The following is a 17,108-nucleotide window of genomic DNA, read 5'->3' as shown; positions in this document are numbered from 1 at the left end:
AAAAAGATTGTTTGCTCGTTTGTTATTCCTACATACTTGCTCCAAGTACATGTATTTCTTAATTTACAACAGTTCGTTTAATGGCCATTTGGAAGTCACAATGGCATTGGAAAAAAGTGACTTATGTCCATTTTTCACACTGCAGCATTCCCCCATAGTCATGTGATCAAAATTCAGATGCTTGCCTCATATTTTGCAACTTTCTGAAAAGTTAAGTCAATGAGGAAGCCACTTAACAATCATGTTACTAACTTAACAACTGCATTGATTCACTTAAGAACCGTGGCAAGAAAGCTTGTAAAATGGGGCAATACTTATTAACAATTGAGGATACCTGTAATCCCAATCCTGACCTTTTTTCCCATCCATCTCTAGAGTATGTTGATTTTTTGATTGAGTAACTGAAATATTTAGTTTTGTTTTACTGGAGATAGTAAAGTGAAATGCTTTTGGAACAGTGGTGGGTTTCAAAAATTGTTTGAACCTACTCTGTGGGTGTGGCCTCCTTTGTGGGAGTGGCTTGCCACCCATGTGACCGGATGGGAGTGGCTTGCTGCCCATGTGACCAGATATGAAGATGCCGACGACACTTGTCAGAACCACCTTAAATTACCTCACACACAGCACTGGCATGCATAAGAATATGATGTAAACTTGTTTTTTAAAAGGCATCTTTGGTTTGCGTTAAAACAACTTCAACACACGCAATGTTCTGATTGCACCACAAACGCAGTAGTCATCCTTACCTTTCACAGAGGCACTGAGTTTTATAAATATGAGCATGATAGTGTAGAATAATCATATCCAGGAACCAGTGGTGGGTTTCAAAAATTTTTGGAACCTCTTCTGTAGGTGTGGCCTGCTTTCTGGGTCCACTGGTGGAACCTCTTCTAACCGGTTCGGTAGATTTGACGAACCGGTTCTACCGAATAGGTGCGAACTGGTAGGAACCCAGCTCTGTTTTGGAATATAGTGACAGAGTTCCTTAGACCAGCAGTCACCTACTGGTGGTCTATGGAGCACTGGTGGTCCATGAGAAAATTTTGGGGGTCCACAGAAAAATTATTTGCATTTTTTTATATTGCACTAAATCAAGGATCCTCAAACGAAAGCCCCTGGGCCAGATACATGCAATGAATGGTTGTATTGCTGCAGAATCTCCCCCCTTCAGGGTCTTTTTGTGCAGGTCAGAGGGGGACAGAAATTCTGACTTGGGTCTGCTTCAGCCTCCTGGGCAAAGGCTGGAGGGAAACGCCACTGGTAGCAAAGAGCCAGAGGGCCTTGTTCCAGTGGGACTGTATCATGGCCTGGAACTAGCTGACCATCTCACCCTGCTGATTCCTCCAGGTGCCGGTACCTGGCCTTGCACTCCCACAGGTCTTCACTCTGCTTGGAAAGCCTATGCTTGTAGTCCTCAGTGAGGTGCTTCTGCTGGGCCTCCTTCTCGGTCAGATCCAATTTGAAATGAGCTGTTTTGCCAACTCTTTCTCGTGGTGGCTGCTTAGCTCCAACAACTGCTTCCTTTTGGGGCCCTAAGGAGCCCGGGCAGGCAGGCAAGGAGTGGCTGGGAGGGGAGGGGCGGGTAGAGGTCAACGAGGTGCCCCTTGATGTGAATGACATCAAGTTGGCCACGCCCACCCAGACAGTCATTAGGCAGATCATATTAGTGATCCGCAGGATTTAAAATGATGAATGAGTGGTCCCTGAGGTCCAAAAGGTTGGGGGTGTTGTAATATAATTCCTTGTGTAGGTGTGGGTCACCCATGGCCCAGTTCATACCAGGGCATGCAAAGTCACGCTGAACCACACAGGAGAAAACAAACTCCTAAAACTCCATAACATCCTGATAGTTCATAACATAACATCCTGAGATGTGCCCTACCAATGACGTCCAGGATTTGACCATATATAGACAGAACTTCCCTGAGTAGTAGATTAGAAATTGTACTTTTACAGGCTGTTTTTAACCACATGCTATTGCTCCTCCTGCCTTTATCCTATCTCAATAAAAGGGGCTCTCAGACCCCCAATCTGTGTCGCTCCATCCTGAGAAAGATTGTGTCCTGTCTTTTCTCCACATTGGCCTCATGGATGAACCATGTTACATGGGGGCATCTGCCTTAGACTGTATCAAGTAAGAATAATATTAACAGTTCGATAAATTATCTATTTGTTAGGCTTTTCAAATTAAGTTGCACAAAACAACCTCTGTAAACTTTGCTTTTTGTGCCTTGTCTGGATTAAATCCAGTTTTTATGCTGTGGGAGAGCATCTAATATTTATTTTTCATTATAATTATAATTGACTTTCCATTAAAATTGCCCAAGATTACAAAATGTTTAAAATACATTTGATCGCATGATAATTCAATACAATTAAAAGATTTATTTGGACTACTAAGACTATTTATGCCATGTCTGAAAGGACCATGTGAAACATTACTCTTGAGGCAGTAAATCTTAAAAGTTGCATTTTTCTGTCTTCTCCACATTAACTTGATCTCTCAACTGCATGAAACAATTGTGGGCATTAGGAGATGAGGATGAGAAAATAATATATGGGGTTATCAAAAAGCTGAAGGGTTGGAAAAGGCCACGCAATTAAGTCAAAATTAAAATGTATTTATTTGAGCCATGATAATCTTTCAAACAAAATGTTTCACGGCAGGAAGCAATGCAAATGAAACTCCTCTTTTTCAAAAGTTAAAAGTTGCTCTCAACTTGGATGACTCAAGATGGAAGACTCAATATTTAAGTCTTGAAATCCAGATTATGGATATTGGGGATAAATATGCTTACCAGCATTAAAACAGCATTTTAATTTTTTGGGGAAGCTATCAGACAATAGTGATCATGCCAAAAGAAATATCTTTTTTCCACTTATTTATGATTTAGCAGCACTGCATTTTCAGGGCTCTGAAGCTCAATTCCATGAGTGGAGGGAGGGGGGAATCATTTTAAACCACAATAAGCATGGCTGATCAAGTAAAGTGGAAGACTATATATTTTGAAAGATTTCATTTTTAAACAGTGAGTCAACAGTGAGAAACAGACACAGTCATTTTGAATGAACACAATTTCCTGCTGCTGCTTTAAACGAGGTTCCAACAGATGGTCACAACAATATATTCATGTATTTACTAAGATAACATTAATTTCTGCAAACTGCTGTTGAGTGGCATGGATGCAGTAGAACAGAGTATAATTTTTAATTTGAAAAATGTCCTGTTTTTAATGATCTACATGGCATCTATGTTGGCCTGGCAAGATACTTTACAAAGTATGTTTTCTAATTAGCATTTTAAAAAACAATAATTGAAGGCTAGGGTTAAGTTTCCTTTTATTAAGTAGTGCACTAGAGTCCTCTTTTGGGGGCAGGGGGAAGAATACTACTTCAATCCCCAACATAGTTACCTATCTTTAAAATATAACTTCTCAAAAAAATAAAAAAAATAGTTTAACACTTTTTCAACTTGGTTATTTGCTTATAGATGTTTCATTACTCAACTAAATAACATAATGTGTATGTGCATGTGTATGCACACACAAACGTATGCTGTTTGTGCGTGTGCATACACACATGCACATACATTCTACCTCTAAGTAACTGTTAAAATTACAGACTAACTGCATGGTCTAATTTAGAAATCTCTTGCCCATAACTTTTCAACCAAAACCCTTGTCCACTGCCCTCTCTCCTTCTGCTGTCCAAAGCAACAGTTTGAACTTGTCCATTCAGAAGTTTAAAACGTCTTAAAATTGACAGGTAGCTGATTCATTTTCCTTTGATGGATTAAGCCAGAGTTTTCAAACGTTTTCAGTCCACAGGTTCTAATATCCTAATTGAGAGGCAAAGCTTAGCTGTGTTTGAATGAACTCCTTTTTTCCCCTTGCCCTTACTCTTTCATAATCCTCTGGATTAAACATTTAATGCTAAGTACCAGGAACACAGATTTTTTTTAAATTAGTAGTTAATATGATCTTGGCATGCAGCAACGATAACGCTTCTGTTAAAAAGATTCTTTTTTATTGAAGAATCGTCATTGATTGATAAAATGATTCCTTGATTAATTGAAAGTGAATTAACCATTTTACCTAGCTGAATTGAATAACATGGGCACTTTTGTCCATGCCTATATAAAAGTAGAATTCAATGAAAACTACTTCGTTAGTTATGTGACCAGAATTCAAAGAATTAAACTATAGCACATATAAATATGCACATAAATATCTTCTCTCTCTCTCTCTCTCTCCACACACACACACACACACATTTTCTATTACAAATAATATGGCATAAAGGAATTCAAATGATGATGATTTGTCAACATTTTGGAGCATTCAAACAGAAATGAAATGTATTAAGTATGCTATTTGAGTAGACTGTGCATCTACCTCTTCTGTTGATCCCTCAGGGTTTTTGCCATTTTATATTTTGGGAAATTTCAGCCACAAAATGAGGTGATATGTGTATATTTTCAGGACCAGTTCTTGGCACCAGAAAAGAGACATTAATTTGTCTCAGAGCCATATTCCAAATGTAAAATCCTAACCAGCCTCTTGCTCAGTTCTAACAAGCATTGAAACTGGTTTCAGAAGCAAAATAATTTTAATGATAGAAAACGCTGGTTTGGAAAGTACATTAAGACTGTGATGAAAGTAGGGAGAAGATATAGAACCCAGACGATGCACTGTTAAATGGAAAAGAAAAAGAAAAAAAATTAAATATATAAGTATATATCCAAGACTCAGACATGAAGGGGGGTGGAATATAGTTAGGATAGATTAGCAATGGTAAGGGAATAAGAAATGATATCAAATTATGTTTGGGTTTGCGGAAATACCATCCCAAGGAAGCATAAACTGAGACCTGAAAGAGACCCTTACAATAATAGAAAAGAGAGAGGGGAGGAGAGAAGGAAAGGAAGAGGGGAGGAAAGAAGAAAGAAGTGAAGAGAGGGGGATGGAAGGGAGAGGATGGAAGGGGAGAGGGCAGGAAGGGGAAGGGGAAGAGTAGGAGGAAGGAAGGAAGGAAGGAGAGAAGGGAGGGAGGGAGAAAAGAAAGGGAAACGAAGGTGGTGTTACAACAGGCGGAAGGAATGGTAAATAAAGCAGCCCAAACTATATTATAACCTATTAAATGAAATAATAAATGTATAAGAATGATAAATGTAAAGAAGAATAACAATTATGTGAATATATACTTAAAATGGTGTGTAAGAGAATAAAAAATAAAACTTTCTTTAAAAAAAAAAAGAATGTGAGGAAAAATTAATCTAAGCCCACCATTACAGGAAATACAGACACTCCTCAATTTACGACTACTGAGCCCAAACTTTCTGCTGCTAAGTGAGATAGTTAAGTGAGTTTTGACCCACTTTATGGGTTTTTAAGTGAATCATTGCAGTTGTTAAGTTAGGGGCACGGTTGTGAAGGGAATCTGGCTTCCCCGTTGGTTTTGCTTGTCAGAAGGTCGCAAAAGGGGATCATAGATCCCAGGTACTGCAAACATCATAAATACGAGTCAGTTGCCAAGTGTCTGAATTTGGATCATGTGACCATGGTGATGCTGCAATGGTCATATAAGTGTGAAAAATGGTCATAAGTCACTGTTTCCAATGCTTCCTAGCGGTCTTTAAACGAACTGTTGTAAGTCGAGGACTACCTGTCATGAGGAAATCATTTCTTGAACCTACATGTCCCAAAACAAATGGGTATCACAATTATTTTCTATTTTAATACATTCTTTTTTGGTAAGGGGTCCCCGACCTCCAGGATGTGGCCCACTACCATGTCGCAGCCTATTTGGAACTGGGCTGTACGAGGGAGGCTGGCTTGCACATGTGTGTGCACAGCTCAACTTGCAGTCGACACGTGTGCACACGCATGCATGTGCCGGCCCACCACTCACGTGGCCTAGTCCTCTCTTCTCCTCCCCCAGTCACAAAGCCACAAAGGTTGGGGACCACTGGTCTAAACCCCCTATCGTTCTTTTTTGAAATCTAAGATAGGAATTTAACATCACAAGTAATTCAGTTATGGTGCCTGCTTTGATTTCACTAACTGCATGTCTATTATTTAAGAGGCTTTAATAGAGGGGAAAGGCGGACATTCTGCTCGATGAAACAGGCCAGAAGGAGCTAACATTTGCTTTTCTTGCACACCAGCCTCTCAACTGATGCATTTCCCTCTTTGTCAACAAATAGCACACATTTTTGTTGACTAATAGAGCTGGATAGCTTACCCGACTCCATCAGTCCTACTTTGTGCCCTAAAATATTTCTGGTTATTTAGAAGTAGCAGTGGAGGATTCATCCTGGGCAAAGCACCTAATCTATTAGTATGTTATTACTTTGCACAGAAAATGCAGGAGGAGCAGATTCCATTAATCCTATTTGTGCAATCCAAGTCCCGTGATTAGGTCTAAATTGGAAGTTGTTAACATACGTTTCTTGCTTCAAGCATTTTAACACAATGATCAATTAGCTTTCTTAATTAATTATGGCTTCAAAATGATGCAACTTTATCCCACTTTACATGCTCCATAACAAACATTAATATTAATGTAACAAAGGGGATTAATTAGTGGAAGTATCACCAGAAGAATCTCATCCACAACATTTTGCCGTGATGATAACAACAAAACATTGACTAACAACCATCTGCTTCCAGTAACAAAGGATATTTGCATGTATTTCCCCATTCCCCTTAATATTTCAAATGTGATGCACTTCTTTAGATATTCTGCAGACAGAAAATGTACCTCTGTTCAATCAAGAGGTAAAGCTTTAAATCACTATTTGCCATGATTCCAAAAAGTTTTTTTTTGCTATCCTTCTTATATAAACTAATATTTAATTATGAATCAGTAAGAACCATAATATGCTGTAGAGACTGAGGAATTTATAGGAATTGAAATCTACATATCTTAAAATTGATACGCTTGAAACACTGTTCTAATTTATCAGCAAAAAATTCAGTAACAAGGCAAAATTCCTTTTTGCCAAACCAGAAACCTTTGTTGTTTTGAAGAAGAATATTTCGCTGAGATCCGGACCCTTACCACCCTTCCGGCTTTCCACAAAGCTACTAAGACCTGGCTGTTCCGGCAGGCCTGGGGCAGTTAAATCTTTTATCCCCAGCCGAGGTTACGACTGTTGTGTGTTTTAAACTGTTTGTCTTTTTATTTTTATTTTGTACCCCCTTCCCTTTCTGATTGTTAGCCGCCCTGAGTCTCTCGGGAATAGGGCGGCATACAAACTGAATAAAATCTAAATCTAAATTTTCTTTAGCATTACAAAACTTGGAGGAAGAAACATTTACTTCTCTTCTTGTCTACAGGAAGGAGAAAGGCAAGACACAATGAGCTTAAAGTTTTGCGCTACACCCAGAAAAAAAAAAGTAGCCAAATCGAAATTGTTCTAATCTGATTCCTAATCCAGTGTTTCTCAACCTTGGCAACTTGAAGATGTCCGGACTTCAACTCCCAGAATTCCCCAGCCAGCGAATGGAGTTGAAGTCCAGACATCTTCAAGTTGTCAAGGTTGAGAAACACTGTCCTAATCTACCAACAAGGCATTATATTTTTTTGGATGCGCCATGTCGCTCATACTTCGTTTACTTCAGAAGGATTTTTGCTAATTATAACTTCAATGTACACTATGAGAAATCACATGCTCCATGCTGACTCCATTGTTTTGAGTTTCCTCTCTGGTGTGTGCGTCTGTGTGTGCGTCTGTGTTCTGCGTGTATAAAGGTTGAATAATACATTAGGAAGGAGATAAATATTTACACACCTATCCCTTGTAAAGAGTAATGCCTGACAGACTTGTGGAAATTACCAGATAAAGTAACAAATTATACAGCTTTGAGGGAAAAGAGGGAGGAATGACTCATTTCATCCTATTTATAAATCTCAAATCTCTTTTATTTATATAGATGCTATGGTTTAGGAGGCCTTCTGTTGATTTTCCTAGCCAAGCCACCCTGAGCAGGAGGAAAGCAAAGTTTTACACTCAGGCCAGAAAAGCAAAGGTACAAGTATAGATTAGATTAGGTTAGATTGGCTCAAAAAACTGTGAGAGGGACCTTGGAATCCTAGTGGAAGATCACTTAAATATGCGTGGCACGACAAAACCGCACTCGACTAAGCCGTGCCCGATTAAACCGCGTCGCTGATGTCATCAACAGGGCGACAACAGCGAGCGCGGAGAAAGAAGGGCGCTTTAAATAGCGCTTTGAAAGCAAGCCGATTCAACTTAAGGTAAGGGTTAGGTTTAGGGTTAGGTTTAGGGTTATCTTTAGGGTTAGGGTTAGGGTTAGGTTAAGGGTTAGGGTTAGGTTAAGGGCTAGGGTTAGGTTAAGGGTTAGGCTAAGGGTTAGGATTAGGTTTAGGGTTAGGTTAAGGGTTAGGTTTAGGGTTAGGTTTAGGTTAAGGGTTAGGTTTAGGTTTAGGATTAGGTTTAGGGGGGTTAGGTTTAGGTTTAGGTGTTAATTTTAGGTTTAGCGTTTACAGCGTGCTTCTGTCTCCGCGCTGTTGTCGCCCTGTTGATGATGTCAGCTACACGGTTTCTTCGAGCGCGGTTTAGTCGAATGCGGTTTTGTGGTGGAACCTAAATATGAGCCAGCAGTGTGCACCGGCAGCCAAAAAAGCTAATACAATCTTTGGTTGTATAACTAAAGACATAGAATCAAAATCATGTAAAGTATTAGTACCGCTTTATAAAACCTTAGTAACACCTGAAATACTGCATCCAGGTCTGGTCACCACATTATAAAAAAAATATGTTGAGATTTTGGGGGAAAGTGCAGAGATCCAATTAATCATGCTTGGTTGGACTGAAGCTGTTTCATCTAAATTAAGACTAAACTCCAAGGATATGATCAGATAGATAAAAATGCAAAACATAACTCAAAAGTGGCTTACCAATGAACCAGTAATCTGGGTCAAAGGAATTCTTGCTATCATTATGTTTGGTTGCATGGTCAACTGGATATTTAGACTGGATTTGACATTTATATCCACCTCTCAAGTCCTTCCCAAGGACCTCAACTAGGGAGATGTTGCTGTTTGATGGCATTAAAGGTATTGTCGCAGGATATAAACTTTTCCAAGTAAAGCTGCCTTTTGCAACTGACAAGGGTGACTTTTGTCAGTGCCGTTCAAGTGGTGGTCCACCTGTTTTGGGATTACTGTATATACTCGAGTATAAGCCTAGTTTTTCAGCCCACTTTTTGGGCTGAAAAAAGCCGCCTCGGCTTATACTCGAGTCAGTGAAAAATTTGCCCGAAATGGAGGAGAAAAAGGGGCGGGGCCATGCCGCTGGGTGACACTCGTGAATGGCCCAGTGCCCCTGTGAGTTTCCCCTCCCTCTGTGTCAGTTTGCCGCGCAGTGCGCACCGCACCATCCCCCCTCCTCACGTTCTAATGTAATGCAGGGCTGTCTTACGATTCCCCTTCCTCCCCCTCCTGCCGCTCTGCAACGATGTCCCACCTCCTCCTTGTTATGGCAAGCAGCCACATAGCGATGTTCCACCTCCTCTGGTACAGTGATCCAATGATAGGAATCACTGTGCCGTGTGTCATAGGAGGCGGGACATCGCTCCCGCGGCTGCACGGGACATCATCATCACAGCAGGACATCAGCATCATGAGGTGAGTGAAGTATTTCATTGAATACACCGCTAGTTTACTGTTTTTCTTTGAAATAAATATTCAAAAACATTATTGGTATCTATTTTTATTTTTGAAATTTACCGGTAGCTGCTGCATTTCCCACCCTAGGCTTATACTCGAGTCAATAACTTTTCCAGTTTTTTGTGGTAAAATTAGGTGCCTCGGCTTATATTCGGGTCGGCCTATACTCGAGTATATACGGTACACTATTACTATTGGCACTCCCTGTTTTCTTTTGCCACAGTCATTCTACTTCTATTCACAAGTCTTGTGTATTACGTCCTTCAGTTCTCTCTCTTCCATTTTGCTGTCTCCAAGTTCTGCAATGTCCATTATCCATACTTTTAAAAAATCTTTCCTATTGACAATCATGACACGTCTGGGTGTACTTTGCCTATTTTGTGGTCCCACCAGTTCTTACTTGCAAATTTCTTGAAGATCTTCCTAGGTATCTGTTCTGTCCCCCCTTCCTCGCTCGTTAACAGACAACAGGCACACAAACGTAAAAGGGAAGAACTTTATCAGTTCTCGGCTCAGACTGGCTGCGAGCCGAAAAATAAACATAAATAAAGTCTCTGACGAGAAGATAACAGAATACAAAACAAAACTCTTACAAAACAATTCACTTCTCCAAGTGTCTCCCTGAATCAGGGTTACAGAAAGCAAAATCACTTCTCCAAGTGTCTCTCACAACCAAACCAGGACCGATGAATGCTGAACGAATGAATGAACGTATCAATGAATGTTGACTCCTGCAACCAGCGCATGGCACCATCCATCCTTTTATCACCAGAAGACCCACTAACAAGCCCCAGCTGCATTGTTAAACTTGCATCCTGAAAAGACTCACAGGAGACGTTTGCTGAGTCACAACAATATCACTGTTGCTACTTTGTCATGTACTTGTTTACAGTTAGCCTATGCAATTTTCTTGAAGCAACTAATTCCACTTTTCAATTAAAACTGTTTTGCGCATGCGCAGAACTAAAAAACAAGATGGCAGCAGCAACCAGGGAACCGGTTTGGGGGCATGGCAGGCCTGGGTCGCTGCCAGTTCCAGCAACCCAAGCCACTATACCACTACTAGTTTGGCCAAACCGGTAGGAACCGACCTCTGGTCCAGTCCAAACTCCACTGAAATATATGAGCAAAGTTGAGCATCCATGTATTTCAGACAGTGTTTTTCCGTACAACTTCAGAGACAGTCCATGTAAAGAGATAGGAGAACCTGGCAGATCTTTTTGATACTGTTAATTTCAATGACATATGGGTGATATTCCACTGTGGTTGGTTTATGGATGAATAATTTGTAATGCGACATGTAAGAACATCTTTGCCCAAGTCAAGCCAAAGAAAAACCTTCCCTGCTGATGTTACATTTCTTTATATTTAAGATTTAATATTAATTTTCTATAGCATAAATTCATTATAATATCTGGCTTCTTTCAAGAAACTCTTACAGCAAAAGTTTCAGCTCTCAAATCAACAAAAAGCACCTATTATTTTTACTATGAGATTTTTGAATTCAAAGTTTGCTTCATGAATAAAAGGGTAACTGAAAGCAAGTATCCCTTCAGTAGATGTCAAAAAAAATAAAGCAATTTTAAAAAGGCAGATTGAAATTTCTCAAATGTTATGGTAACACTAGCCGTATCATCATCAACTTGTATTCTCTCTTATCGTGTGAGTCATTATCCCTGTTCAGGTAATATAAACACACATCTTGAACTCACCTCTTGAACATCAGGGAGTAGCCTCTTCCACAAATACAGATCCTCATCAAAATTTGTCATGGCTTTCCACTTCAAAAGATTTCTTAAAGAAATCCTTCATATGTAAAGCTTTACACCCATGAAGGCTTCCAGATATGTTTGAGCCTTAATTGTACAGAGATTATCTGATTCAGAAGGTAGCTTCCAATCATACACCATAGGCAACCATTGAATTTCTCCAGGGTGTAGTTGAAAAAAATCAAGATGGCCACTGCAATAGTGCTATCTGAGGGATACCCATTTTTTCTAGGCACATAAAAGATGAAGAGACACTCCACTGCCATCACCACTTTTTTGTTGTCCATAGCCTGCTGTCATCTCCGGTTTCAACTACAGGTATGTTCATTTTCCCTGACTACCATTATTTTATTTTCTCTATTTTTGTAATAACCTTTCTCCTGCGTATTGATCTAATTATTGATTAGTTAATATGGTCCCAAACATACATAATGGCTGCATACATTTTTCAATAACATTCCACTGCAACACACATGGGAATTGTTAATAGAACATGAATACGTTATTCATTCATTTTCTAAGGTTACATATGGATACCAACATAAGGCCAAAGACAAAACAGATTAACATCAGACATCTAATGTTTGAGCTTTACCTATAATTGTGTCCTTCCTGAAAACCTTAAAAGTAATCTGGATACGTCATTAATAATCCTATAAAATAGATTGTTGAAACAAAAATGTTTCTCAACATCAGTGATGGGTGAAATTATTCAAAGTTATTGGAATACATTAGGGATTAATTAAAATACCCCAAACACCTTTAGGAAATGTACACTGCCAAGTCACTGAGAGTGGGATTATATACATCACGCTAGCTATGAAAATTAAATGATATTCTACAGATGCATCTAAATGTCTAAAAAGGAAATGAAACTAAAAAGTAATGGACGACCAAGTAATAAGGCTATCATCATCAATCATTTAAGCAAAACAAACTTGCCAGAAGTTTCTATATTTATAAAATACTATGAAGAAAATGGGAATTTCTCCAAGAGACATCTGTGCTGCTGAGAAAGACAAGGGAAATTTGCAATTCTGTATTTATCCTTTATTATTTATAGGTAGTCCTTGAATTATGACTATAATTGAACCTACAATTTTGGTCGCAAGTCAGTGGGTCATCACATGACTAGACCTGATTTTACAACCTTTTTTGTGATGATCATTAAATAAATCTAACAATCATAAAGCAACCCTATTGCTTGCTGTTGGCTGGATTTTACCGGAAACTAAAAATAAACATCAGTTTCTGGCAAAACCATTGATAAAACATGATCATAGGATCATAAGTTCTGCAAATAATGACAAATGCAGGCTGGTTGCCAAGCACCCAAAATGCAGTCACATGACAATGGGGGGGGGTTGTTTGGTGATCTGGATGTACCAACTTTGCAACCAGGTTGTAAGTCCCATTTTTCAGAATGTTGAACGGTTGCTAAGCAATCAGTTGTAAGTTGAGGTATACTTGTATTGCCCTGCATTTTTTCTTTTGAAATACAGATTGTGTGAGGCTACAGAATATCTTCAAAGCAAATGATTCTGGAGTGTTGATAACTAATTAGGTATCATAAAAATATGAACCAGGGAACTTCTGAAGTTGCAAATTTTATAAGCGTGCTAATGTACCCCTGATGTCAACCACCCTAACTAGACAAAACCATGAAATAACTCTGCAGGTTTTCTAAGCTATTTGTATTGAGATTGGACATAAACAACAGAATCCCCGGGGGAGGGCCTTCTCTGTTGCTGCCCCGGCTCTGTGGAACGATCTCCCCATAGAGATCCGGACCCTCACTACTCTCCCGGCCTTCCGCAAAGCTGCTAAGACCTGGCTGTTCCGGCAGGCCTGGGGCTGTTGATGAGTATCCAACCCCACGCTAAGCTGTATGCATGATGTGAATGTTTTAATTAACTGTATTCTTATTCTTAATTTTTATATGTCTCCTATTTTGTCTGTAAGCCGCCCAGAGTCCCTAGGGAGTGGGCGGCATACAAATGTCATAAATAAATAAATAAATAAATAAATAAATAAATAAATAAATAAATAAATAAATAAATAAATAAATAAATAAATAATAAATAAATAAATAAATAAACGAACAAATAAATAAACAAACAAATGAACAAATGAACCAATGAACAAACAAACTTCTAAGTGTGATTGTGCTGCACCTTTTCCTCGTTGCAGTTCAGTGAATTAGAAGAAATCTCTGTGATACTTCCAAATGTTATCTGAATGTTTTGGAATTTAAAAATGCTTTAGCCCTTTTGACCTAGGTACTACACCTGAATACCTATGTCAGTGTTATCTTTCTTACCCTTTATACCTGTAATATTCACCTTACCTTGTAGGCAGCTTCCCTCATAAACTGCTTTGCAGGCTGCTTCCAGATAGCAGGCACTGTGATGACCCATCGCACATCAGAATTTTCAAACTCTGACCCAGCTTGATCACTCAGTTCCTAAAATAATTGGAAGCAATGCAGTGGTGAGATTATAAAATTAGAAAACAGCTGTTTCAAACATCAGTAACACTTTTTAGTGGTTCCAATGGAAATTATTTTCTTGCTTCTTACAATACAATACAATACAATAGCAGAGTTGGAAGGGACCTTGGAGGTCTTCTAGTCTAACCCCTTGTCTAGGCAGGAAACACTATACCGTTTCAGACAAATGGCTATCCAACATCTTCTTAGAGATTTCCAGTGTTGGGTCATTCACAACTTCTGGAGGCAAGCTGTTCCACTGATTAATTGTTCTAACTGTCGGGAAAATTGTCCTCAGTTCTAAGTTGCTTTTCTCCTTGATTAATTTCCACCCATTGCTTGCAACAATTCTTACATTGTTTGTCTGTCAATATCACTCAACCTGATTGAAACAGAGGACTGCCTAGATCCGTGATGGCGAACCTATGACACACGTGCCACAGGTGGTATGCGGAGCCATATTTGGTGGCATGCCAATCATCAGCACTGATGTGCATGTGCGTGCTGGCCAGCTGATTTTTTGCCCTTCTGGAAGGCCAGGGTAGGCCTTTTTTGTCCTCCCCAGGCCTCAGGAAAGGGAGGCTGGGGAAGGCGAAAAAAGATCCCAACAGGCCAACCAGAAGTTCAGGAACAATCCGTTTCTGGCTTCCAGAGGGCTTCCCGGGGAGCTTGGGGAAGCCATTTTCACCCTTCCCAGGCTTCAGGAAAGCCTTGGGAGCCTGGGGGGTTAATACATGAATGTACAGAGGGGTGGGGAGGATTGCGTGGGCACGCACACGTGCACAATAGCACACGCATGCAATGTTGGCACTCCGTAAGAAAAAGGTTCACCATCACTGGCCTAGATAGCTAAATCTAGGTTTCAATTTCATCCTGCTGCCAATTACCTCCCAAAGACCCATTAGATCACACAGGGCTGGCCTCCTCCGGGTTCCGTCTACCAGCCAATGCCATCTGGCTACTACCCGGGGGAGGGCCTTCTCTGTGGCAGCTCCGGCCCTTTGGAACGAACTCCCCACAGAGATTTGGACCCTCACCTCTCTCCAGGCCTTCCAAAAAGCCGTTAAAACCTGGCTGTGTCAGCAGGCCTGGGGTTGATGAGTTCCTTTCCCCTCTCGATTTGCGTGGCTGTTGGTTATTTTTAAATGCTTGTATTGTAGTTTTTGTGTTTCCCTTTTCCTCCTTGGGTTGTGCGCCACCCTGAGTCCCGCTGGGGGACTCGGCATTTATTTATATGCCGCGGCATATAAATAAAACGAAACCTAAACCTATCAAGGAAGTCAGAAAATAGAGTTCAGAAAGGACAAGTATTTCTCCAAAACGAAGACCCAAATTGAACGAACATAATATTGCATTATGCTGAAGTCTGGTCCAAATGTCTTTTCCTAGAATTAATCAGGTTTCATGACACTTGTAAACATCCATCCATTCTATTATCCTTTATTTATTTAAAAGGGTCGCTTTATTTAAAGGAAACATTCTAATTAATTCAATTTTTTTTTTTCATTTTAAAACTTGGAGTTAACTGCAAATTCTTTCCCTGTGTAGGCGTTTATTGCTTTAAAAAAAAAAATAACAACAGAAGTGTCTGTTCTTAATAAATAAGGGAAAATAGCTCTTTGTGTTTTCTTTAGGCATCTGTGTCCAATTGGTTGCTGGTGGTATTTATGATGAGGAATTCCATCACGGGTAACAATTTTGTGTGTTTTTTTTGTTTTCCAGAAACAAAATGAATAGGCATAATGTCATAATATCATTTCCTCGAGAGGAAAAAATATGTGATTAACCAACAGTACAGTGATAAGATTTAAAACTTGCAGCTGAAAAGGGAAGATCTTTCTAGCAATGCTATTTTTTTTTAAAAATACCTAAAATATAATGCTATTAAATCTTTTTTTTTTTTGCTTAAAACCTGGTGTTTCCTCAAGATGTGACTCAGCACGTTACTGTGAAGATTCTCCAGTTTCCTTTGATGTGTGCCTTTGCTTCTAACTTTATAGCTTTTTCAAACACAAGAAGTCAGCTTTCCCCCAATGCCATATTGCAATGGAACTAGGGTGGAACTGCGGTGACTGGGTATTGTTTAACTCAAGTGACAGCATCTAACCAGCCCTAGCTGATATCAGGCCTTCCTTCTTGTAGTCTGGACAGGAAATAATTAATTCCAGGAAAAAGGACCCCAGAGCCTGATTAATAGTATTTTACTGGAAAGAAGGTTAAAAGTAGGACATACAAATTCCAGCAAGAACTCTATTTCTGTTTGCTAAATCTTTATGTAGGCAATCTAAGGATTATTTTCCATTTCTCATTCTTTTTTAATGCAGGGAGATGGGACCTGGAATTAATAGCAATAGCAGTTAGACTTATATACCGCTTCATAGGGCTTTCAGCCCTCTCTAAACGATTTACAGAGTCAGCATATTGCCCCCAACAACAATCCGGGTCCTCATTTTACCCACCTCGGAAGGATGGAAGGCTGAGTCAACCCTGAGCCGGTGAGATTTGAACAGCCGAACTGCTGAACTGCAGGCAGCTGAAGTAGCCTGCAGTGCTGCATTTAACCACTGTGCCACCTCGGCTCTAAAGGAGAAACTTCCTAACAATAAGAACAATTAACCAGTGGAACAGTTTGCCTTTAGAAGCCATGGGTGCTTCATCACTGGAGGTTTTTAAGAGACTGGATAGCCATTTGTCTCAAATTGCATAGGGCAGTGATGGCTAAGCTTTCTGTTGATGCATGCCAAAAGCGCACGCACACTCATAATGCAATGCACGTGTGACACACACACCCCATGCGTGCTCCACCCCCATGCATGCGTGCACATGCATGTTCAGCAGAGACCCAAAAACCAACTGGCCGGTGGGGGGCGCACGTGCATGCATGGTGGAGCTGAACTGGGGCAATGGCTTGCATGCCCACAGAGAGGGCTCTCCATGCCACTTGTGGCATGCATACCATAGGTTCACCATCAAGAGGATAGGGCCTCCTTCTTGAGCATGGGGTTAGACTATAAAATCACCAAAGTTCCTTCCAGCTCTATTCTGATTGACTGACTCAACTCTTCTATGAAGCTGGTGTATTCTGCCCACTGTTCATTGCAATTGTTTTGGTAACTGTTCTTCCTATTGTCAGTATGAGAAATAAATCTCATAGC

General features: G+C 39.9%; 1 protein-coding gene across 1 annotated transcript in view; it reads right to left on the bottom strand.

The window, feature by feature from the left end:
- Positions 1 to 17,108, bottom strand: part of HSPA12A (heat shock protein family A (Hsp70) member 12A) — a 49,708-nt gene that overhangs the window by 15,877 nt on the left and 16,723 nt on the right. The window contains exon 6 of the mRNA XM_032225603.1: positions 13,813 to 13,929. Within this exon, the coding sequence (XP_032081494.1) occupies positions 13,813 to 13,929 (117 nt within the window). The remainder of the gene's footprint in view (positions 1 to 13,812; positions 13,930 to 17,108) is intronic.

The sequence above is a fragment of the Thamnophis elegans genome, chromosome 10 (assembly GCF_009769535.1).
Source record: "Thamnophis elegans isolate rThaEle1 chromosome 10, rThaEle1.pri, whole genome shotgun sequence".
Lineage (NCBI taxonomy): Eukaryota > Metazoa > Chordata > Lepidosauria > Squamata > Colubridae > Thamnophis > Thamnophis elegans.
The sequence above is the reverse complement of the archived record's forward strand: the minus strand, read 5'-3'. Positions and strand labels throughout refer to the sequence as shown.